Raw genomic sequence first — 25,877 nt, 5'->3', positions numbered from 1 at the left:
GTACTGATTTATTTTCAAGTTAGGGAGCAAGAACAGAATTCTATTGGTTTAACTCAGGTGCATTCATGCAGCACAACAAAACTTTTGCTCTTGAGCAAAACGCCCTCTCCCAGCGAACCAGTAGTAAACCGGTTAGGAACCCACCACAGACAGTATATATCTGTATCTTTTTATTTCTAAGAAACAAAGCGGTATCTTGTTCTACTGTGCTTACCGTTCACCCATCATATTTGCACATGCACATTTACCGCTTCTCACCTTCTTGTAGGCTGCTGTCCCCGGTCACCCCTTTGCTTTGCCTGTCTCTCTCCCAAATCACCGGAATCCAAATCACAACCTCGTTGCCTAGCAACCATCAGGCACCGCGGACTAACTAAACCATTTCTAGCGCCTCTATTGGGGAGGACAACCCTCTGCGTGCCTTGCAAGAGTCCGCCTCTCGATGGATCTCAAAAAAAGCAAAGCCGAATAGGACGGGGTTAGTTGGTGGGATCCTGGAAGGAAGTTCCAGGGCTATATTGAAATTTTATTGAAAATGTCTTTGAATATTAATAGCTGGGGCTGGTAGTTATGTTGCTGGTTTGAACCTCGAGCTTGGCAATTTGGTTGCAAACGTTTCAGTGGAGGAGACCCTTTCCGTGCGTTTTAAATTTTATTAAAAAAAATGATAGGAGGTGGCTTTTTAAAAATTATTTACAATAAAACGACTTGGACTTTGGTGTAGACAAGGGGTCTCCAACCTTGGCAATTTTAAGACTTGTGGACTTCAACTCCCAGAATTCCTCAGCCAGCAAAGCTTTGCTGGCTGAGGAATTCTGGGAGTTGAAGTCTACAAGTCTTAAAAGTTGCCAAGATTGGAGACCCCTGGTAGAATCCATGGAGTTTTGTGTCCATGCAGTTCCAGGAATCCAAGGCCAACTTGGAACAGACTTTGCTTTACTTTCTATCCCTTAGAATTCTGATTCCCCTGGTCCCTCCGGAGGGGGCCCGGCGGCAATAGCTCCTGGACCAGACTCGAAAGTGCCCAAGTTCCCTCGGAGGAAAACTTCCCCTCATCCGTTCTTTCCCTCCTCCGTTCCGCGACTCCCATTGGGGCGGCGCGTGCCAAAGACGGGCAGACCTTTCAGCCAATCAGGAGCGAGGGTTACCGGGAGCTTCCGCCAACCTGGCTACCGTAAAGTAACCTTGGCGGCAGGAGGAGGTCTCGGCGGCCTCCGGGATGGCCGGGCCTCTGTGCCGAGCGACGGGAGGCCTGAGGTGGCTGAGTCGACTGCTTCGCCCCGGAGGCAAGCTAGGCCCGCGCCCCGGACTGCGGCGGTGAGTGGGGCAGCTTGGGGTTGGGGCAACGTGGGAGAAGGGAAAAAAGGTGAATTGCTTGGGGCGGTGGGTGGTTTAAACGCGGAGCTGCCTGGCTCTGTTCTCTCTTGATTCCATGCAGGGCGCTGCTGGGAAAAACCGGGCCTCTGCTTGCACCTTCCCCAGCCAGTGCAGTTCATCACAAGCTTGCTTAAGGCAAGTCACAATTAACTACTAAGAATCAAAAGAATTCTTTATTGGCCAAGTGTGATTTTATTGGCAGCGCCCCAATATTGGAACACTGCTATCATGTCACCCCTAGTTCTTCTTTTCTCTAGCCAAACCCAAATCCCGCCACTGTTCTTGCTCACAAGGCAAGCCACTTCAGAAAAACCTAGCCAAAAAAGCCCTTCAGAAACTAGTCCAGGCAATCAGGAGTAAAAATTGGACTTGAAGGACACACCCCCAAATACATTAATTAATATTAAAAGGCATAAATATTTTGAATGTCCAATATATGGTGATTGTTTCTGTGCCAAATTGTGCCTATCACACAATAACAATCACACCTAGTTATATGCACCCAGGGTAGCCACAAATTAGGTGGTCTTGGTTTGCACAAGGAAGTGAGGCTCAGTAGGTTCTGAAATTTTTACTGCCTCAATGAAATAGGAATGGATTTTCCTACTTTCCAGAAGTTTATTTTGGTGCATTTTTCAGAAGTAAATACTTGTAAAATATTTTTTTTTCTTTAAATCTCTCCTTTTTCTCCTTCATCCAGATTCCACCATAGTAAAAATACAAATCCATCGTTAGGTGGTAGCAAAGATTAATCGGCTAATGTATGATGTATTCAATGCTCTAAAGCAGGGCTGTCAAACTTGCAGGCCAGATGTGTCACGCACTAGCCATGCCCATGCCTGGTTTAATGAAAGGGGGGGGGGAAATCCTGCTACATTACGTGATGTCACGAGTTTGACACCCCTGCTCTAAAGCATCTTAGAAATGCTGCAGTCTACTTTGGATATATGTTTTTAAATGGCAAAATACAGATTATATTGTATTGAAATTGTTAATTCCAAGAAAATTGTTACAGAAAGCTACTTTATGCTACTATCTTCTCTTCGGTTGCATTATGCAATACTACAGGAATTCCCAATTGGAATAATGTATTCAGCACCTTATTTGCTAAATGTATGCACTTGAGATTTAAAGGACTGCTTACTACTTTAAATTTGTCTTGCAGGGCAAGTGAAGGTGCACATATTAATACTGTGTACCGCCAATTTTCACCACCACCACGGTTCGCAGTAGTCATCGGTGAAGCATCCAGTGGTCTCATGTGGTTCTGGATTTTGTGGCGCTTCTGGCATGACCCAGATGAAGTGCTGGTAAGAGCTGTTAGATTGGAAACAACTGTAAAGCAATAGCTTTCTTAATACAGAATATATTTTAATATAATACCTGGGTGAAAGGCCATTCTGTTTTACTTGTGTCACATTTTTATTTTAACACATATGAACCACAGGAGCATGTTCTATCTCTCAAAGCTCTCAAGCACTTTGTAGAATCCTGCTGCTCTGACTAGGAGCTCACTTAGTGCAACATGTTCTGTATTTAACCTTATCTGGAGCATCAAGCTAGGACAGTGATAGCGAACCTTTTTTGACTCATGTGCCAAAAGCAAGGGGAGCGCAGGGGATTCGTGTGCAGGCGTGCCACACCCATAATGCTATGTGCAAGATCTCAGCGTGCATGCGTGCACGACCAGTGCTCCCCCCATTTTTGGCGTGCTTTTTTCGCCCTCCCCAGGCTCCAGAGGCTTTATAGGAGCCTGGAGAGGGCGAAAACAGCCTCCCCCCCCCCCCCCGAGACTTCCGGAGTGTGAAAAACTGGCCCTACAGGCAAACCGGAAGTTCGGGAATGGACTTCCGGATTGCTCGTAGGGCTGGTTTTAGCTCTCTGGAGCCTTCAGGGGCCTTCAAACTGGAGGTTTGGGAACGTACTTCCGGTTTGCTTGTAGGGCTGGTTTTAGCCCCCTGGAGCCTTCAGGGAATCCTCCTGAAAGCCCCGGAGGATGAAAAACAGCCCTACAGACAAACCGGAAGTACGTTCCCAAAGTTCTGGTTTACCCGTAGGGCCGTTTTTTCGCGCTCCGGAGGCTTCAAGGAAGCATCCGGAGGATGAAAAATGGCCTCAAAAAAAAAAAAAAAAGGCTGAAGTCTGCTGGCCAGCGAGCACATGCCAGCTGACAGGGCAACACCCTGACAAATGGCTCCACGTGCCACCTGTGGCAGGCATGCCATAGGTTCGCCATCACAGAGCTAGGATCTTAGGAAGACTTTTATGGCATTAAAGACAATTCTCTAGTGTAGTTTACCCCAAATTAGGCCATCTAAGGATTACATTCTTCAAGTCTCATCAGCTTCAACAAGGATTGTCTTTTTTGAGGACTTGTTATTCGTCTGCCAAAAAATTCTAGAACTGAAACAGAGAAAGGTTATTTTAACTGAAATATTAGTAAAATGGTTAAGTGAATCTGGCTTCCCCATTGACTTCAACTGTCATAAATATGAGTCAGTTGCCAAGCATCCAAATTTGGATCACATGCCAATGGGGATGGTACAATGGATGTAAGTGTGAAAAACGGTCATAAGTCACTTTTTCCGACTGTTGTTGTAACTTTGAATGGTCATAAATGAACTGTTGTAAGTCAAGGACAACTGTACCAGCTCCAATCATAACTACTACATGTTCAATGCCATCTTAAGTTCAAATGGTCACTGAACGAGTGGCCATTAAATGATCACTTATGTAATGCAGTACACACAAGAGTATAAGAAACGTGACCTGGAGTATATAGAAAAAAGAATCAGCCAATAATCGTATTCCACAGACTGTATGTAATGTATCTTGTTCAGGCCAAAGCTGACTAAACAAGATCACTTCTTAATGAGCCAAGGTGGCGCAGTGGTTAAATGCAGCACTGCAGGCTACTGCTAGATCAGCAGTTCAGCGGTTCAAATCTCACTGGCTCAGGGTTGACTCAGCCTTCCATCCTTCCGAGGTGGGTAAAATGAGGACCCAGATTGTTGGGGGCAATATGCTGACTCTCTGTAAACCGCTTAGAGAGGGCTGAAAGCCCTATGAAGCGGTATATAAGTCTACTGCTATTGCTATTAATGAGAGAACTGCTAATGAAATACAAATTGGATAATTGTTATGCTTCTCTTAATAATGCTGAATATGACTTTTTAAAATTATTTATGCATCCTAAAATTGGAATTCAAAATTCTACTCAGCTTTAAGATTTTTTCCTCAAAACACCAATTCTGTCATACTGAGCGATATATTTTTGACAGGAGTTCTAAAAAATTCAACTGGTTGCGAGGCTGTATTTGGAAGGGGAAGAAAGCTGTGTACAAGAAGCTTTAATGTATCCCTGAAGTATTTTTGGATTATAGCTATGCTCCAAAATGGGGATTATCTGATTTTGTTTGCTTGCAGAAGTGCCTGATTCAAGACTGTGAAACAATTTTCTGTTTGAAAAGTAATCTAAAATGTTAAACTTCCTATTTTTCTCTAACAGGGTCACTTTCCATTCCCAGATCCTTCTTTGTGGACAGATGAAGAGCTAGGAATTCCTCCAGATGATGAATAATAAACATGTGGTTTCAAAGTGGCTCTTAAAATATGATAATTTGCTTAATAAGAAAGCATTAATTAAGATCTACTGTTGCAAAACAAGGAATATCACATTAAAATTGAACTACACCAGAAATGTCTGCAGTGCTATTTATTTCCCAATTGTAGGAGCATATTTCACTATCCTATTTCTCCTTGTATTTTGTTTCAACCAATTTGTTTTCCTAATAACAGTAGGAATTATTCAGATGTGGAACATCAAAATACATTTAAAAAATAAATAACAGTAAGCAGATTTTTTTAAAAAACCACTTGAATCAGCATTTAGAATATGGTCTAAAGGATGGAGTTGTGTTATGACAGTCTTGTTCAAATGCTGTTTGAATAATTATTTAAATCTACTTAAAACAGATTCATCTGAATTATTTGTCTTCATTGTTTATAGACTACAGAATATATTTTGCTTTACATTAAGTATGAATTTTAACTAATAAACTATAAAGCCAGATCATGTGTTTTATTTTACACTCTGTTTCTACCAATATATTACTGTGTTGCATTTAAAAACACATTCAGAGCTAATTCTCTGGTTATACATCCAGTTCCTGCTTAACAGCTCTATTTCACTGATACAATTAATACTCTGAATTTCCCACAATGTAGTCGCAAATATAACCCTTGTTATATTAATAATATAATAATGATTTCATGCAGTGTTCTCCATGCAGTCAATCTTTATTATAGCAGTATTCACATCAAATACATATAACTTTTAACCTTTTATATAATACAGAGTTCTTTAAATAACTTTACACAAATAGTTCTTCAGTCTTAATTTTCAGCTGTCATTTTTTTTTAATTGTATGTCTCCATGCTCGCTAAACCAAACTGGACAATATTTCCCACTGTACAAATTTACATGAGAGAAAAAAGCTCAAAATACAAATGAAAGGAATTTACGTTAGAGGATTTTAACAATTAAAATCTGTATAAGCTTTTACAGTCAACAACTGGAGAAAAGGAAAGGCTGGGTGATGGGAAAACGCTGCAGTGATCAATAAAACAAAGCTGAAAATTATTTTCCTGTGAATTATAAGTGCAGTCCTCATAAATATTGTTTTTAACTCTTACTTTTTTTTTTTTTTTTTTTAAAAACCCTTTTCTCTTAAAGAGGAAGCAACAAAATTGCAGTTTTCGAGGATGAAACATTTGTGGAAAAAAAAATCTTGATGTTCAGATAGATTTTCCCTGCACTAATTAAACACATTTCTTCTTTTCAGTAACATGTTAGAATAACCTTGTTCAGCAATTTTTTTGGTTCATCTTTGCAGTCACTTCCATAGGATTTAACTTTACAGTATTTAAGCTAGACAAATTTTACACAAAGGTTCTCTGCTAATCACTTTAAAGGTTATGGAAAAGCCTATGGAAAGGACTTCATATCTATAATCTCCACACTCCTGTATAGAATTTTTTCTAGTGATACAACAGAGTCCTAATCATGAACAACACTACCATTTTCCATGATTGCAAATCCCTGAAGTGACGATTAACACACAGAAAGAAACACAGTGCATGTGGTAAGAAGTCATTGGAATGAAATTCTCCAATGATGCAGTGGAGAGAATATCCAGTTAGTACAATTTCCCTACCTAACTGAAGAAAAGCAGCACAGTTGAAAAGGGGAAAAGGTCCATCCATATATCAAACACTTGACCGTTTTTATATAAATTCTTTTAGGAAAATAGTGTAAAGATAAAGCCTTTTTGTATTCCAGACACAACAGAAAATCGGGGAATTTATGGTTTTCAGCTGCTTAGAAATTCTTTTTACCCACCACTGGTCCCTAATAGCCCCAAGAGGTGCTGGTTACAAAAGCAAACTTCCTCTATTTAGGCTAGAAGGGCTATTGCAGTCCAGTAGTTGGGCCTCTAGTGCTCAGTCTCAATGACTATGTAATTCAGTCACAATATATGCTCTGTACTGAGATATAGAGCAACACTACTTAGGAATACAACAAGCTCGATTTTATTCTGTAAAAATTGGGTGTTTGGCACATTCGTGACAACCAACAGGCAACACCAGTTTTATGATATAGTAGTTATTTGGAACGATAGTGCTGTCATACAGAAACCGATTTTATAAAAAAAGTAAAAAGCAAGGATTACGGGTGAGCCAAGGAGTTTGGTTGTCATGAATGTATGCATTCTCCTCCAAAGCCGGGAGAGAATGATCCTAAATAATATTGATCACTGCCACTTTAATCACAGAAAACAAAAGGAAAAAACAATCTGGAAGGAATGAGGTGGATTTCTTTAACCATTCACAGCTTTAAATTTCAAAGTACACTTATTGCACTTAAGTTTTTATTTTTATCTTTTAAATCAAAAGTTAACTTAAACTCAAGGTTCATACTCTGAATGCAAATAATAGTTCCCACTGTTCCCATTCTTTTCTCTATTGGTTTATTTTTCTTCCATTTCAGCCCATGCCTGAATGAATGTTTCCCTATCAACTTATCCTCTCTAATGTATGTAGATAATGACATTCTAGTAGAATCCCAACACACTACAGAAAAAAGTGGACAGCATAAACCAGTAGAATACAGAATCTCTGAAAGCCTAACAGTTCAAAACTCTCAACCATTTAATATTTTTCTAATACAGAAAGGAAGCAGGAATAATTCTAACAGATTTACTTTTTGATATATTTAACTGGAATATAATAAACATAAATCACTCTGATATTTATAAAATAAATGTCAGGGTTCAGAATTCCATCTGCCAAAATAGAGCTTACACATATAATTGCTGCAATTTATGCTAATTTATCTTGAAGTAGGTCTTCAAGAACAGTGGGTCGGTCTTTCACATTTTAAGAAATGCTTAAGATTATGCACAGAAGGTTTATTTTTCTATTTTAAAATATTTTCCTGTGGATATTAAGTGTTTGTAAAGTTTAACATCCCAGTGGATTTAATATCTCTTAAACCCTAATGAAGGTGGGAAGGACCAATCAATAAACCTGTACTCACAAATATAAATTTGGAATAGGCTACAAATCACATCAGTTCCTGTACTGTTTCTTGACTATCCATATTTTCTTAAAGTTTATTATGTCAAAATAGTAACTGAATCTAGGTTGGGATTTACAGATTTTCAGTTCAACAAGTTTCCTGAGGAACAAGTGAACCAAATCTTTGATGGTTTTCTCACCAAGAATCTCAACAACTTTGAACTAGCATAGTAGTCTCCACACCTCCTTTATTTTCTTTTATTGAACTATTTTACCCTTCCTCAAAGGTATGTTTAATGTTCTTTCTTTTTTAAAATGGTTCTTCCATTTTGCCTACAGTATTATTTTATAAATAATAAGTTTATTATTATTTCAATTAATTTGGGATTTAGTGCTGATCTGGGGAACAAATACTACATGAACACAGTATATTTGGAATACTCCAGAAAAGACCAATGGCAGTCATGGAGATCTAGTCGCTATTCATTTTATTGAGATTTAAACAGGAGATTTTGCTTTATGCACAATTTCCTGTATTTCTACCCAAGTTTGAAACTGTAGTGTATTGGGAGTCAAAGTAAATTTGCTGTCCCGTAATATAAGCATCTCAATTTTGTGGTCATTTTTACTTGCTTTTCAAAAGGCACAACCATTTGGCAAATTGTTAAGGAAAATTTCCCAGATTAAACGTGAGAGACCCATTATAAAGCAAAATGTATTTTCTAACATTTGTGCAAGCACAGACAAGGCTGATACAATACAAAAATAAAGGCAAAATAAATATTTTGCTGATCGTCTAATTCTGCAAATAAAACTTAGTGAAACTTCATGAAAAAACCAAGAATAATGCACCAAACATTTTTAGTTATGCCCACAGCTGGAAAATTGAATTAAACTTCAATAAAATAATTCACAATTTACCCACCATCCTGTTCTTTTTGAAAGGCTACTAGCCATTTTACAGTTTATTTGTAAATTAATATATACCTTACAGTTGTATGTATTAATGAAATGTGCAATTCTTTGATGAGGTTTCTTACTACAAATGGGAAATAATGACAATCTAAAGGATAAAAAGTCTAATGGTTTAGTGTACAGTAATTTCGTGGAAAAATTGGTGCCTTTCTCCTCCATATGCAATTGGTGATTAAACATGAATTATATTTAACAGACAAACTCCTTTCCAATGTGGGTGATATGTTTACAAAAGAAATGGAAATCATAGAATTATTAAATCTAGACTAGATTTAATTTCTCTAGTGAAATAAATTATTTAGATTGAATTCAGAATAAATGCTCTCAGTATCAGCTATGCAGCATTCTCTCTTACAATGGATTGAAAGTTGCTTAGTCTTAGAACCATGTAACCATTCAAAAAAGAATGCAATGAGATAGAAGATATGCATGCATATCTAAACTATTCCCCTCCTCCAAAGCAAAGCAAAAACTGAGACATCTAATTAAAAAATAACTCAAAAACAAAACGAAGTTTCGTGATGAAAATTGCAGCATAAGACTGGAGAAAAATTTCTTTCACAAAGACTACGAGCTGGATGTTGGGATAGGTAGCTGTCTAGTTTTTTTGGGTGAAGTACTGCCAGTAATAATATCATAATACTGGAAAGCCTTTAAAATACAGTTAAAGATGGCAGTCAGAAACATTAATTCACAGCTTTGCTGTTTATGGTGCAAAAACAAAGGTCAGGTGAAGCCTAGGAATGTTATCATTCTATCATTTGTTGTAGAATTTCTCAACTGGATAAGCCTTTGTTGAGGTAGGTGCTGCCACTGGGATGATTAGCTAACAAACACAATTTCAAACAGCATATTAAGAAAAAAATTAATTCTGGAATTAACAAAAACCTCCATTTTGTTCACCCACAAGAAAATTTGTTTAAGGACACATTCCTATTATGATAGTCTCTGTTTGTTTTCCAAGAAATTTTAATTTGGAATTAATGTACTGATTGCAGTTATTCTTGTTCAAAAGACCAGGATGATTTCTGTTTTAATATAATAGCTTTAAAATCAATTTGTAAAACATTCTTACTCAGAAATCAGTTTCACTGTTCTCAACTGAACTGATTCTTAGGTTAAGTGTGTTTAGAATAGCATCTCTAATGGCAAATTCTAACAATCTTTCAAATGTCAATTGAAGGGATAGTATAATGAATCTCCTGATTAAAGAATAAGATAGATTATTATATTAAAATGATTTTGCTGTGTACATTAGTTACTGGGTCCAGAAAACAGGATATTGTGCTAGAAAATCAGAATTCCATGTCTGAATTGATCTTTCTGGATAAGTAATGATTTCTGTAGAAATTTAATTTACCAATCTGCCCTGATTGCTTCAAACTACACTGATTTTGAATGCAGGACCTGAATCACTCTCATATTCTCATCCCAATTTTGGGTTCAATTAGGTTAAGTTCATTCAGTAGAAGATATACATTGGGGAAAACAATCAATAGTTTGCCTTATGCTTAGATGGACAGAATCAAAGCATATCCATGCTTATAACTTCCTACAAATGACTTGCAAGGCAGTATCTAGATTACAGATCTTTCCGTGCATTGGAGTAAACCTAGAATCTGGTTGCACTTCTGGCATATTGACCAAAACATACCCAAGCTGTATGTTTTGGTCAATATGCCAGATGTATTACTCTTATCATTAGCAGAAAATGGTGTATATGACATGGGCACAACTAATAAAGTTGATTTAGTCTTATTCTATCTCATTATAAAGCATCCTAGATAGTTCAATACTATGAGGGGGAAGAACTGAAACTTGGAATTAAGGAGAAAACTATAAACAAATGATAAAAATGAATAATAGGTAAATTGTTATGTCTTAAGAAAAATGAGAATGATTTAGATTTGAGTAGTCTGTGTGATCTTGTAGAGTTGTTGAAGATGGATTTACCATGAATTCAAGGGCTATCATGTGGGAACTAGCACCCTTTGGGTTATTGAAGATGTATATTAAAACATTAATCCATGAATCTGTGATAACCGCAACATGTACCAGTGAATACTCAGAACCAAGGATGAGTTTGGGGAACTGGGGGAGAATATTTTTTGGATAGCATGAATGGATAGTGAGAGAATATACAAAAGGGATTGGGCCCTTTAGGGATGTCATAATGAATAAAAAATGGTGAATATCTATTAGAAAAATCTAAGGTGTAGAAGTAATCTCAAATACCTAGCTAAAACAAGCAAGTATCTGTGCAAGAGAGAAGCAATATAGGAAGATGCTAGAAATATATGAATGATTTAGTGAAAACAACAAACATAATTTCTTTATTATCTAGTTGTAGATGTTGCCACGCAGGAAAGTCCAAAGTTGTAAAGACAGAATTACAGACAGAAATGAGAATATGCAATGTAAAAAGCATGAACATGAAAAAGTTCAACACAGAGTATTAACTACACACTAAAGTCCTAAGCATCAGTGAGTTAAAACAGACAGGAATTGGATTCTTTTAGTCTATTTTATCACCCAGGCCATGAAAAACAAAGAAGGAAAGCAAAGAGAGTTTTTGGATTAATGCAATCAATGACTGAATAATACAAGTTAGTCTTCATAGACAGCCCTTTAATAATATGGTTATTAAACAGTGATGCAGAAGAGGATAGTAAGGAGTTCCTGCTTGAGCAGAGGATTGGACTAGAAGACTAGAAAGTTCCTTCCAACTCTATCTTTCTGTTAGAACTTCCATGGAAGTTGTGCTGCTTATGGTTAGAAGCTGGAATGCCATAGTTGGCAACAGTGAGGAAAACTAAAGACACTATGGCCAAGAAAAGTGAAAAATAATTTAGCAGTTTCTGCCAATTCAGTAATTTCTTTATTGCTAAGACGTTCTTCAACAAACAAAATCTTCTCTTATGTATAAGGACATAATCTGAGAGAACACAAAGAAATCAAACTGATTGCATTGCTGGAATAAGGAGGTGAATTAGCTCAGCAAAGATATGGTTAGGGGCTGCCTACAGAACAAACCACAAACTGTTGCAAGTCAAGATAAAGTGGAAGAATAAAGACAGCCAGATTTTGGAAGAATGATTTTGGGCATGTACCTATCATTTTCAAGGAGAATATCAGAAATTGCTTTGAAGTCCTGAACCTCATTGATAGAGATCTGGAGAAACCGTGGAATGAAATAAAGTTACTGAACATGAAAACAAACTGCCAAGAAAAAAACCAAAATGAAAAAAGAAAAAAAAAACAAAGAAAAAAAGAAAAGAAAAAAACCCCATGAAGTGTCAAAAAAATTGGTGAGACTTGCCAAGAGAAGAGAAGCCAAAGCCAAGATAAAAATCTCAGGAAACTAAAGAATTTTAGTGAGCTGTTTAAAAAGACAAGGAGTGTTATTGCTACACGTGTAAAGACAATGAAGATGGAAACAAACACAAAAAATAAGAAAAGTTTTCCAAAGGATCTCTGAAATCAGGAGGAAGTTCAGACTCAAAATAGCTACATGTAAAAGACATCAGTGGGCAGACTAACTAATTTAAAAAAGATCAAACAAAGATGGAAGGAATATACTGGAATCATGTATAGAAGAGATGTCAATATCCAACACTTTAGAGAAGTTTGTGGGAATGACATGGATATGCTGCTTGGAGGAAGCAAAACAATTGCTATAAATCCTAGCACCAAAGAAGATGAAACAGAACACATAAATGCAGAAATATTTTAAAAAGATAAGGCTGGAAGTACAGCCAGTCCAACCAACCAATAGAAATGTGATTGGTGTATAGTCCTGCTTCTTTGTTTTTCTGATGCACATGTAGAATATCTCAAATCAAACAATTTGGGATTCAAAAGTGAAGGGGCATTGATAAATGGTTATCTAAATGTATTCTTTTGGAGCAATAATAGTCAGTGTAATTAGAATGTTCACGAACTGCTTTTATCCACTGACTCAATGCTGCATAATTTGATGAAGCAACTGCAATTATTACTTATATTTTTCAGATTTCTTAATGGCATGTAAGCAAAACACAGGTATTTTTAGTCATGCTAATATTTAATAACCCTCACAAATCATAAACTATTGGATAGCTTTCCTGGAGAAACACAGAGTATCTAAGGAAGAGGAGGAGGAAAGAAGTCTGAATGAATATTGGTTTTGCCTTCCATCAATCAACAGAATATGAGGTGGCTCAATATTCCTTAGCAAATGATCCACACTGGTCTATATTGAGTGTAATGGAGTAAAAAGTACTCTTTGCTGCCCAGCATGCTATATTGAGCTGTACAAAATAAAAGCGGGATATAAATCTAATAATAAATCAATGTTATTGTGATCTGAGAAGAATTGGCTTCAAGGAGTTTACTACTTTATCATGTTTTCTCTGCATAAATTTATGAAGACAGCAAAGATTTCTTGTAGTTTTCCTCTCTTCTAAACACAATATGCATGCTTCAACATACTGACCCATGATATTCACCCTTTTAAGAGAGATTACTGATGGTGGGTGGTGGTGACGAAGGCAGTGGAACTGTAAAGAGTTGAAAAGAGAATTGGTATTCTGAAAAATTACTGCAGGCCACCATTAGCGTTGTGCTTTACATTTATAACAAACCTTGTATACTTTTTGTGAGACGACACAAGTTGTTTTAATCTTATTGTTCTGAATAAATTCTTAGGAAGCTTTACCAAAGCAGATCAATCACTGAAGTGAAAAGGAGTCATCCAAGAACACATCTATAACTTCCTGCATTACTTCATTTAACTTCAGTGATGCTTAGGCAGAAATGCATCACTGTTAGTGATGCTGTTAGTGTCTGAATATACAATATGCTTTCATTACGCCTCTTGCTCCCATTTCTGTAAGACCCATTTCAATTTAAAAAAAATCAAATGCACTACACAGTTCCTTTACCATGAAGGTAAGGTTTTTAAAAAAATAATAATAATCAAGTTTTATAAACAAAGTTTGCTAAAAAATAATCTTTTGGTTTTTTTTAGGTCTGCAGTATTGGAGAATCAACATGTAAACTCTGAATTTTGACTTTTCATAGATACTCTGGTTTCATCCACTAGAAACTATACTAGCACAGGGGCTTATTCCAGCCTCCTACCTATAAATACAGGGCAGGACAGAGTAATAAGGCTTCTTTTCTTATGAATTCTCTTCCAGTGGCACACAACTATCCTTTTCCAAAAAAGGAAAATCATCACACCATAGAGAATTCTGCTTACTTCATAATTCATTGAGTTTCATAATTCTACTAGGGATAACCTAAAGTATGATTTTTGTATCATTTTATCTTGTTTGGATAACAACAAGAACTGGAAACCATTTTGCAAATTAAATTTAAGGACAAGGCATAAAGAGAAAAGCAAAATGGAATTACCAAGGATACAAAATAAGGGCAAGAAAAGAAATTGCATGGGAAAAGGTGAGGATAGGCAAGGTGAGTAGTGTTGATCCAGCAAGTACCATTTGTATAGAAAAACAACAAAACAGCAAACTCCCATTAAAGCCAATTTGCTGCATTTTCTCTCTCTCTCATGCACACAATGTTCATTCACAGTTTGCTGAGTTAACATGATTAAAAGTTCTGCTTTTTTTATAAAAAGTACCAAAGCACATTTTTTTTGGAATGTCTAATTTTTGGGAAGGTTGTGGCTGGGTTTCATTTTTGAAATGTATTCAATTCAACCTGAGAATGTCTGCTTATGAAACGTTAGGTACCTGACACTACCTTGTACCTTTTAAAATAGGTACACTTGTTATTCATAGTCTGTATTAGACTTTCTGGGCATCCCCAAAAAGTTCAACACGCAAAACAGAGATTCAGATTTGCAATACAAAATGAAAAGAAAGCCAGGTGTGTTGAGCTTAGCTACACTTTTGTAAAAACATTTGTTGCTGGACCAACAAAAAAAGGCTCCTAACCCATTCCAAAAGTATACAAAAAGGAAAAGATGGGGAAAAGGATGGCTCTGAATAGGAGGTAAAAGCAATTCTGGGAAGTGCAGAATCGCCTTTCCTTTTCAAATGACTCTGACTGACTCTTCTGACTGAATTTTCATTTTTGTGAAATCAAAAGAGTGAAAGTTCAATTGAAAAGGAAACACACTTAGTTTTTTGATCAGTAAGCACACCGGGAAGGAAAACACACACAAAATAAAATCAAACCAGAGGATGATTGTTTTGATTAGCTCTGTCTCATCAGATGTTCAGCTTCTGATGAATCGTTGTTAGAGGGAGAAAACCGGCCAGCAGATCATCCCAAGCCTATGATGCAGAAGGAGTTCCAACTTCATCATGCCACAGCACCAGAAAGTCAAAGCGCAGCCCTCCCTCTTTCCTGGGAATGATGCCAACGGTACAGGCAGCCACTAGAGATCTTCAAATGCACATGACTTTTGTTGGAGGGGGACACAGAGGCAGCGGAAAGCGCTTGTCCCAAACAAGAGCTTTTCCCTTCCACCCAAGGTTGGATTGGGAGCTCCCTTCTGATCTGATCTAAGTGTACAGATCTATAGTTTTTCTAAACTGCAGTGTTTAGAGGAGCACAAGCGAGTCTGAATATTTTAAAAAGAAACGGTCGGAACACAAGACTTTAAAAATAAAGAGTGGATTTGCTGCCAATGATGCTGTGGCTACTTGAACGCTGCAAATTCGCCTGTAGAGGGAGGATAAGAATCAAGTTTTAAAAGTTAGGTTTAATTCATCAGGAAGACAGAAACTTTATCCAGTATAGATTTGACACTATATACCGGACATCTTGTTAGGGAGAAATGAAACTGTTAATAGTTAATTGTGCCAAAGGATCTTTCGGACGTTTGGAATAAAAGCATACTCAAACAAAATATTTTTAAAAATCCGTAAAATAAACCTGGCCCATCTTACAAGAGCTTGTAAAAGAGGTTCTATTAATCAATTTGCAACCAGAAAATGTTATCCTATATATTTCTATGATTCCTATTCATGTGTTTTTAGCTTACAAAGTTAGGAGATCTAACATAATGGTAACTGAAACCTAAAGGCCAAATATTAAAAGGAGGGTGAATAGCAGGAGCTCTTTAAACAACTAACATTTCACTAATTTAGAAGTCAGAAAGTAGATGGAATATCCCTTCATCTATATTTATGCAAACTTAGAAAGTGCACCTGTTAATAGCTTGACTCCAGAATGGCAGCTACCTATTAGCATAAATGTAGTTTACAATGTTACTAATCCATTAATAATACAAAAATGCAAGACAGCTTTACATATACATGCAACTTTTTAGTTTAATACATGACTCCCTACTGCCATTTATCTTTTTTTTAAATGAAACCTTGTTCTGAATTTGTTGCGTTAATATGGAGCAAATAACATGCTTTGAAGCCAATTTTAAAACATTTACGTTCTCCTACCCATTTCCATTGAATTTTTTTCAGTGATCTTGAGTCCATGTATACAAGCTTATGGTTAACAATTAATTTATATTAATAATTTTGTTCCTGCTGCTCTTCTATATTAACAATTCCAAATGGTGGTAAGAAATGGTAAAGGCAAAGTTGCAGAACAAAAAGCTTCATCTTTCATCTAGTCATATAAGCATGGCATGCAGTGTGTTCAGATCCTCCTCTCCAAGCACAAGGGCCATTTCAAGTCATATTAAAAGCCATTTTGGTTTCAGATTCAAGAAGAGAATATTTGAAAGTTTAATTTAATGGTTGTTAATAGATAATCAGAACACTGCATTCTGACATTTCCTGAACTATACAAGGAACAGTTTCTTGGAAACCCCTCTCATTATCTAATGATACTCTACAGGTAAGAATAATATAACCTAATATTACCCTAATTTGTACCCTGTTTTCCCGAAAATAAGACCTTTCCGGATAATAAGCCCAATTGGTCTTTTGAGCACATGCGCTAAAATAAGCCCTTCCTTGAAAATAAGCCCACTCTGAAAATATTGCAACACATCAGCAGCCATGAGGTAGCCATGCTCGCCGCCTCCTGCATCTCAAAAATATTAAGACCTCCCTGGAAATAAGGCCAAGTGCTTATTTCGGGGCTCAAAAGAAAGTAAGACAGGGTATGTCCTGTTCACTAAACAGGCATGGGAAACTGACCTGGAATCAAAAACTGCCAATATTTCAATAAAAAATTCTTAGCTGATATAAGAAAATGAAGGGCAATATAAATTTAATATATGTACTGTAAAATGTCATGAGAAAAAACAAAACAAAAACAAAAGCAAAGCTGGATGACTGTTGCATGATTAGAAGCAGCCAAAATGTTGAGATACTAGACCTCTTGCTACTAACTCCCAACAACTTCTGATAAACATACCAAGTGTCTTTCCTTTTATTCTTTGCTTAGTTGCAATTGTTGTTTTGAACTATCACTGTTCAATGTTGCTAAAGAATAGAGGTTTGCAACTGCTGTGAGAGATGATTTGCCACTTTAACTTTCTTTTATAAATTAAATAGGTCCAACAAGGAAGGAACATGCTAGTTCATGCCATCAATAATTTATTCTGCTATAGAGGATTTTTTTAAAACCTTGAGCAACTTTTTACTACTATCTCAAACCAACTACATACAAAATATAAGAAAGGGTCAGAAAGGGGCATCATGTCAGCAGATGTATAAGACAGGTGGCTCCAGGTCTAAGTGGCCATTTGATACGCCACAGAGGGCTGCCTACAATGGAAATATCTCCCTCCTCCTAGCAAGCATAATTAAAAAGTAATGCTATTTTATTAGCACAAGGTTATGCTACCTACCTCCCAATCTCTGAGAGCAATGCTCGCTTTATCCAAACCCCACATTTGTTAGGATTGCAACTCTCAGAAATCAACAAGATCATTGTTATATTATGTTGGAAAATCAAATGCTTCTACCAAACAGAAAAAGTAAGGCAGCTGCTAAGAGATATAGGAAGGTACCCAATTCTTTGTCATGAACAATAAAGTACATCAAATATCAATCCACCTGGAACCTTTCTCAGTTTTCCTGTCTCCGAGATTTATCTTGGAGATCTTAAGAGGGCATAAAATTGAGAAAGGCAGATCTAGACTAAAAGTTCAATGCTGAAAATAACAAAGGTTATTATTTAAGCTAAGGGCAATGTAACAATGGCCATATGAGGATTTACTTTTTGAACTAGATATTCCAGCACAAAATATCATTTTAAAAAAAAGAGAAAAATGGAAGAATTCTGTCCAAGAAACCCTGGATTACAATTTGCTTTTACTGGAGATCTGAATTTAACTGGATAAATTCCATACAAAAGCATGAAACATTTTCTCCACAGAAAGGAGATTTTAAAAGAAACATAAACCTACAAAATATTGAGCAACAACAGCAAAGCCATTGACTTTTGAGACTGGTGGTAAAACTTTTATATCCCACCTTTAAACAACTTTTAAAGTTTACCACTCTGCTTTTACAAGACTAGTTTACCCCATTATGGGCATCATTGTTTTAATACATAGCAGCCATTTCAACACACAATTGTAGAGACAAAAACAAGACATATTTCTGTTTTGCTTTCTGCTTTTTAAAGCCCCTTCAAGTATATTAGCTTCATGATGCTCTACACACCTAAGAGAACTAGTGCAAAGGGACATAACTGGGGTAGTTTCACACAGATAAAGGTAGTGTTAGTCAACAGAAATGTCAAAAGAAAATAAAGACTTCTGTATTAACAAAAATTGTTTTGGGTGAGCAGGAAGTTAAAAAAACACATGCTACTGACCAGCGCCTTGATATTCTGTGATATTTGCTCAACTCTACCAAATAAATCAAGAGGCACCTGGTTGTTATACTCTTTTACCTTACTTTTTTTTTGCATTGTCATCAATATTGCTGACTTAAAATTGTTGCTATCTAATGACAAAATATTTTTAAAATGCAAACACAAAACTCTACTTAGAATCAAATTAAACTACAACAATGAAACAAACAAAAAAGAAACATTTCACCTATAACCCAAACACAAACGGGGTACATATTAGTTTCTGAAAAGCTTTTTAATGAAGAGGCATTCATGAGCTTGTCTAGGATGGCAATTCTGAGGACCCTCTGTTGCCAGCAACAGATAGCTAATCTGAGCAAACTGAAAGCCCAAGATTAGATAAATCCTTAGTCAGTCCATCTTTGTTAATGATTTTAAATAGCTTAATGGAATTAGAAATCATTCTCAATTTGTTTTCAGTTTACCAAAAACCCACCGTATCCCCCTGCCTGGATAGGTGTTTTTGGAGACGTGCACGCATATAAGCTAAAATCCTCTGTTTGGAAACCAGCCCGGTTTAAGGAGGGTTCAGATGCGCTGCGGTGAATTTTTGGCAATGACCGGGCCAGAAGCTCAATAGATGCAAGGATCTGAAAACAAAGGAAAACCTAGCATCACTTATATGGATACAATGTATCACAAATAATATTTAAAGTTGCAATCTGTTAGATGTATTGTTTTTAATGAATTTTGTAAAATTTAATAAATAGAGAAGTTGCCATTTTAAGAATTAACTCCAGTCTCCTACAAACATGATTGAGATAATGTGGCTAATTACTGCCTCTTTTAAATGAAAATTCAATGAAAATCAGAGACTTTTGAGACACCTTACTGCCTAAAGCACAACTGGAATGCCGCAAAGGCAAAACCCAAGGGAAGCACTGAAATCATTTAAAAGCTCATTCCAAACAACCTTGAAATTGTAATTGCAGCTTTTACAAGAATTTTAAGCATAAATATTTCACATATACTGTGGTGGGGATCCTTCCTCAGTCTCCTCTCCTGATGTCACAAAGGCAAGGCGGGAATTGGAAGGTGCTACATTTTGCTGAAAATCTTGACTGAAAAAAGTGGATGGTTAAATTATTTAAATCTGATTGTTTTCTTCATAACTCTGCAGGATTTCCAATAAAATCTGAAGGATGCTAACCTATGTTTTTTCACTTTAGGATTGATTGTCAAAATACCTGGATAGGAAATACACATTTTCAGAGTAGAGATATATTTATTTATCAAAGCAGTAATAGAATAGCACATTAACTATCAAGGAGGGATTATTCAAAAATTAAAGTCAAACCTTGTTTTCATTTTCATGGAACCTCATACTTCATCATCACTGGACTAAATCTATCCCTGTAGCAACAGAATTATTTAAACTAGAAAGCCCTACCTCTATATATGTTTGTTATATCATTTTGTTTATGGGCATAAGATTTCAAAGATTAGACTATTCTTGGCTGGAGTTGCTGTGAGATGCTGAGCTAAATATGTATCTGGTGTGCATAATCTAGGATGTAAGTATGAAGGTTCTCCTATTAATATTATCATAGAAAAAAGGGGTATAAGGTTGGCATTTCAATTGAGAAGAAAGTCTAGATCCATGATTGTGAACCTATGGCATGCATGCCAGAAGTGGCACACAGAGCCCTCTCTGTGGACACGCAGGCCGTCGCTAGCTGATCTTCTGGTTTCTGGTGGTCATGAAGACCAGCTGGCCAGCGTGCACTGGAAACCAGAAGACCAGCTGGCCAGCACGCGCATGTGCACCGGCCACCTGGTCTTTGAGTTTTCAGGCTCTGGCACGCGTGCATTCCAATTTTGGCACTCAGTGTCAAAAAGGTCCACTGTCACTGGTCTAGATAATGTGTGTCTGCTATTATCTTCTCACAGGTCAACCTAACTGGGTGACATCCAGTTGCATTGCCAACTTGTTCTTGTATTGTTCTTGTGCTACTGTTACTAAATGCTAACTCAAATATGAGAAATTCTTACCTGGGGGAAGAGAGGCCTTTCATCTCTCTTTTTTTTCAAGCATTCTGCCATTAGTCTCTTCATGGCTTTGGGACAATTGCTTCGCACTTTGCTGAGATCCGGAGAAAGATAACCTCGTCCTACCATAAATATAATCTTTGGAGAAAGAGAGAGTGAAAAAGGGAAAACTAAATTTCATATATTGTGATATTTTTTTAATATGACTGTGCAGTGCTTTGGATTTAAATCTCCTAAAAAGTGCTTCAGAATGCATGGGACTATGAGTTTGGCACCTGACTGCAACATCTTAAAGCAACTGCATCTGTGGGATAGGCAGGGCTGACATCGCAGCAATACAATGCATCTCCACCGGGCTCCGAGGGATCACACCGAATTCGACTTGCCAAGGAGGTTCTGAGGGACCCAAATCACTCTGGAGGGGTGATGAAGACAGAGAGGATACCCCATGGATCATAAGGAGACCACATACTCCTTGTTTGACGTGAAGGAAACTCTCAATTCGGTGGGAAGAAAAAGACGGCCACTGCGTGTTTGACTGAAGCTGTGACAGCCAACTGACGCAGCAAGCATAGAATTTAAGGAACAGTGTGATCGATCTGGGTGAGACTTTTCCAACTCCTGTTGTGGAATTTACCCCCTTAAAATAAATCTGGGAGAAAGTGAGACTCAAAGAAGAGGAGGTGGAACTATTTGTTTTCCACCTTCAAGAATAGCAGTGAGTAAATTTGTGAGTTATTTACAGAACTGGAAGTAGAGAATTTTTTTTAAAAAAGAGAAGAAATTTAAAAACTAGGAAGTCGGACTGGGGATTTAAAATATAAGATAGACTAAGTTGGGAACTTTTTAAAATACGAAAATTGGATCCCTGAGACTTTTAAAAAGCTTTGGAGCAGATGATACAATTTAAGCTAACAAAAGAGAAAGGAGAGAAATAGAACAGCGACATCTACTGGAGAAAACTATAGAGAAGCGAAAGCTATGAAAGCATGACCTTGGCTGTGTACTGCAGGGAAGCTTGTTTGTTACAATAACACCTGCTCTAGCAAATTGTATTTATGAGACAGCAGAGACAGAGAGTGAAATATTGTAACTCTTTAAACAGTGTAGCTCTTTGAATTTAGATGAAAGCTAAACAGATAAAGTAAATAGAAGTTGGGAAACAGCAAAGAATTTTCTTTTTTTCTTCCTGTTTGAACTTCCCCCCCCCTTTTGGGTGATTTATGAACCTGAGTGGTTGAACTTTGGGGCTTGGTGGGCCTACGTGGATTATAAATTTATCAAAATTATTAAATCTATCGAGAGAAGAAAAGATTAGTGTTTGAAGAACCTAAAAATTAAGAAGGAACTTTATTTCTTCTTTTTCTTTTCTATTTTCCTCTATTTTAGACTACATAACAGCAAGTTTGTAACTATTTGGAGATTTTGGTGGTGGCTTGATTTGTGAAAATACTCTTTTAAGTGGAAATTGGTGAGGGAATATTAGAATATTACTTTTGTTATTGCTGATTATTTGTTTTAATTTTTTTTGAGGATTTCAAGACTTCAAATTTAAGCAAACTAGGGAGAAAAAATGCATTAGCGTCCTCTTCCTCCTCCTCATAGCTGCATCTAGTCCAACAAGTCAATGATCTTTGGATAGCATGTTGCAGCAGGAAAAAATGAACATGATGAATACAATGCCAGCATAACTGAAATTAATGCTCCAAACATTTCAAGAAGCCACAACAAAACATTTTAAAGACACGAAATGGGGGGAAAAATGGAAATGTAAAAGATGGATGATCAAATGGAGAACATTCAACAAACAATAATAAAAAATGAACAAAAGATGCAGAAAATAGAAGAGAAATCAGAAAAACAGAAAAGAAAGTGGAAGAGATGAATGATAGACTTACACAGGCTGACAAAAATTTTGAGAGAACAGTAATCACGTTGGAGATGGATAAAGCTGAATACTTCTTGAGATTCCAGAATATTGAGGAAGAAAAAGGGGAAAACCTTGCAGAGATAATGGCATAATTGTTGGCGGAAGCCATGGAGGAAGACAAGGAAGAGGTGCTTGATGGGATGGATGAAAGATATGCATCAAGAAATAAACTACCCAGAGAGGTACATGTGAGATTTACCAAGAAGGCACTAGGAACAGAGATACTTCAAAGAGCAAGACATAACCCATTGAAATATAAAGGAAGAGAAATAATAGTTCTAAAACAAGGAAGGATAAGCTTGAAAATTCTGCAAGATTCTAAAAATAGAAGTGGTTTTGAACTACCAGATTGGGAATTGTACTACCACGCTTAGATACTTACTTGGGTGAAAGAATGAATTGGTTTGAGGAACAAAAGACTATTGACCTTAGAGGAACATGATCCTGAATTAGATTAGCATGCTTTTTATAGTATGGAAGAAACAAAATACATAGCTATTTCCAAAGACACTGTGTTAGGAATTCATTATTAGTAGGGGAGAAAATTAAAGAACAACATTATTTGAAAATACTGGTCTGGCTCTCCACAATGGAGGCACTGATTTACCCAAATATTATTAATATAGAGAATGTTACCAGACATAAAGATGTTTTAAATGAAAAGGGGAACTTAAAAATAAGCAAGAACTGAGTGAACAAGGGATTGAGATACCGTGTTTCTCCCAAAATACGACCTGTCCTGAAACGAAAACCTTGTGACATATTTCGGGTGGGCAAAAATCTTAGCCCCCCCCCAAAATAAGCCCCCTAAGCAATCCCCCCCCCTCTGGCTAGGAAGAGCACAGCTCGCCGACCTAGCGGAACCCCGAAGGCACCAAGCCGCGGGAACGAGGTGGGGCAAAGGCGCTCGCGTTGCTTGGTGCTTTCGGAGTACCACTGGGTCAGTCAGTGGTGCTGTGCCCAGCTGAAGAGGGGGATTGCCGGGCACCTGCTCTCTTGCGAGCGGGCTGTACTCTGGGCTGCAGAGCGTACAACCATAGAGCGTACTCCCAGAGCGGTATCTGTCCTCCGTTGCGGCTTCCAAAGCACGGAGGATGGATACCACTCTGGGAGTACGCTCTATGGTTGTACGTCACCATAGAGTGTACTTCCAGAGTGGCATCTGTCCTCCGTGCTTTGAAAGCTGCAAAAAAACCCAAAAAAAACAACAACACCCCAACCAAGTGGCGAATGGCGCCAGCAGCGGAGATGCCTTGGCTCTGCAGGTACTGTAGAGTTAGCCAAGGGCATTGTGAGCCTGCGAGTCGCGCAAGCTGGGAGCAGAAAAGCCGCTTGCACAAGCCCCCTCTCCAGCCATGCGGAGCCCCATTCACTCACCTAGGGGCATTCCGAAGGCGCCAAGCCGCAGGAGACAGCGAACAGGTGCTCGTGTTGCTTGGTGCCTTCCGGGTACCGCTAGGTCCTGTGCCTGGCTGGAAAGGGGGGGTGCCGGGCAGCTGCTCGCAAGCGTGGTCGCCTCATGGCTGCTGTGTTGCTGCTGCGACAGCGCAACACAGCCATTCGACCCTGAGCCTGTGCCCGGCTCCTCGGGAGCCCGGTCGTAAGGAAGCAGCCGCCCGGCAACCCAAAAACAATAAGCCCTCCCCTTTAATAAGCCCATGGCCATATTTTGTGGGTCAAAAAAAATATAAGACCCTGTCATATTTTCGGGGAAACACAGTAACATGGTGGTCATATGTGCAGATACAATCTAGACATGAGAAGGATGTTAAAATGTTTGGTTTGTATAAAGAATTAACATAATTAGATCAGATATTAACAGGGACAGATGAAAAATTAATAAAGAAAATATATAGCTATTTGTTAAGTATTAAGATGGAAGAGGAACAAGTAAAACAAACAATGATAGTATGGGCTAAAAACTTTGGCTATTCGATTGAGTTAGATAAATTATTTTATGTTATTATTTCCTAAAAGGATTTGTACCCAGACAACACACTGTTCAATTGAAATTGGAATTTTTGTATGTTATAAAAGAAAATAAAAACTTTAAAAAAAAAGAATGCCTAGGACTGTGAGTTTGGCACCTGACTGCCACATCTTAAAGCAACTGCATCTTTTCCTTGGAAGTCTGTGTTGCGACATATTGCAAAGCACTTTTCAGGCACAGAATACAGATGCTGCACAAACTTAAAACTTTTAGGCATATTTCAAAAGTTTAATAGAACCAATTTAATTATTTTCCACACTGGAAGATAAAAGGTTGGCAGAAAATGTAACATATCTGTCAATTTTAGCTTTGCATCCATTGCATATAATTCCCAAGGTGGCGTTTGTATTAAATACATTGGTCCAGGATCTCAATAATTCTAAATAAGCAAAGATAGACATCACATTGATCTATACCTTGTCTATAGCAAGTACAATAACTGAAACAGGAAAGACCACTTAGGCAGTCAATACCCACTGCCATTCACTACAGTACTCAGAAAAAAATTAGCAAACGTTACTAAGTCTCAAAATTATTGTTACAAATTAGGTGCCTACTTGGTTCTATTACACAAAAGAAATAACCGTGGCATGACAAAACCGCGCTACGCAAAATAGCGGAGATTAAATCGCGTCGCTAAAGCCGCGATGTCATCACCGCGCGTCATCACCGCTGCGACAACAGCGCGGCGACAGAAGGGCGTTCTACATGCTTTGTTCTTTGCCTCCAAAGGTAGCCCTCCTCCTCCAGCTGACAGCGGCAGCGGGCACGGGGCAAAGTGGGCTGCCCAGCAGCAGCAGCCCGCAGGAAGGGTCCAGCACAGCCGCGGGGGGCAGCAGGAAGCCTGCGGGGGACCCGAGAGGGGCCGCCAACGCCGGCGGAGGAGGATGCGGCAGCGGCAGCGGCTGAGGCTCTCCCGGGGCCGGCGAAGCGGGCTTGCCCGGCGGAGGCAGGCCGCCCTCTTCTTCCTCAACAACATCTCCTTGGACGGGTGGCCGCCGCCGCCGGGCAAGCCTGCTTCGCCGGCCCCGGGAGAGCCTCAGCCGCTGCCCGCCCTGCCTCTTCCTCCGGGGGAGGCCGCCCATCCAAGGAGATGTTGTTGAGGAAGAAGAGGGCGGCCTGCCTCCGCCGGGCAAGCCCGCTTCACCGGTCCCGGGAGAGCCTCAGCCGTCGCTGCTGCGGCGTCCTCCTCCGCTGCCAGCGTTGGCGGCCCTGCTCAGGTCCCCCGCGGGCTTCCTGCTGCCCCCC

At 38.2% G+C, this 25,877-nt stretch overlaps 2 protein-coding genes across 4 annotated transcripts in view; one reads left to right on the top strand and one right to left on the bottom strand.

Annotated features, from left to right (window-relative positions):
* Nucleotides 1–1,156: 1,156 nt before the first annotated feature.
* On the top strand, nt 1,157–5,240 carry NDUFB2 (NADH:ubiquinone oxidoreductase subunit B2). The gene is made up of 3 exons (XM_032222171.1): nt 1,157–1,317; nt 2,543–2,687; nt 4,886–5,240. The coding sequence occupies exons 1-3, from the start codon at nt 1,220–1,222 to the stop codon at nt 4,955–4,957; spliced, it is 315 nt and encodes a 104-aa protein (XP_032078062.1). The 5' UTR covers nt 1,157–1,219; the 3' UTR covers nt 4,958–5,240.
* An 832-nt stretch (nt 5,241–6,072) lies between these two features.
* Nucleotides 6,073–25,877, bottom strand: part of BRAF (B-Raf proto-oncogene, serine/threonine kinase) — a 65,395-nt gene continuing 45,590 nt past the window's right edge. For all 3 annotated transcript variants that reach the window (XM_032222105.1, XM_032222106.1, XM_032222107.1), the window contains 3 exons: nt 20,713–20,847; nt 19,157–19,310; nt 6,073–15,606 (listed from right to left, as the gene is read on the bottom strand). In XM_032222105.1, coding sequence (XP_032077996.1) covers nt 15,584–15,606; nt 19,157–19,310; nt 20,713–20,847 — 312 coding nt within the window. In that variant the 3' untranslated portion in view covers nt 6,073–15,583. The remainder of the gene's footprint in view (nt 15,607–19,156; nt 19,311–20,712; nt 20,848–25,877) is intronic.

The sequence above is a fragment of the Thamnophis elegans genome, chromosome 7, assembly GCF_009769535.1.
Source record: "Thamnophis elegans isolate rThaEle1 chromosome 7, rThaEle1.pri, whole genome shotgun sequence".
Classification (NCBI taxonomy): domain Eukaryota; kingdom Metazoa; phylum Chordata; class Lepidosauria; order Squamata; family Colubridae; genus Thamnophis; species Thamnophis elegans.
This window is presented reverse-complemented; position numbering and strand designations above follow the sequence as displayed.

What these genes read in the sequence shown, in the direction of transcription:
- NDUFB2 (XM_032222171.1), top strand. Translation starts at nt 1,220, where the DNA reads ATGGCCGGGCCTCTGTGCCGAGCGACGGGAGGCCTGAGGTGGCTGAGT. An exon ending in CCGCGCCCCGGACTGCGGCG is followed by an intron (nt 1,318 to 2,542) that starts GTGAGTGGGGCA and finishes TTTGTCTTGCAG; the next exon opens with GGCAAGTGAAGGTGCACATA. An exon ending in ATGACCCAGATGAAGTGCTG is followed by an intron (nt 2,688 to 4,885) that starts GTAAGAGCTGTT and finishes TTTCTCTAACAG; the next exon opens with GGTCACTTTCCATTCCCAGA.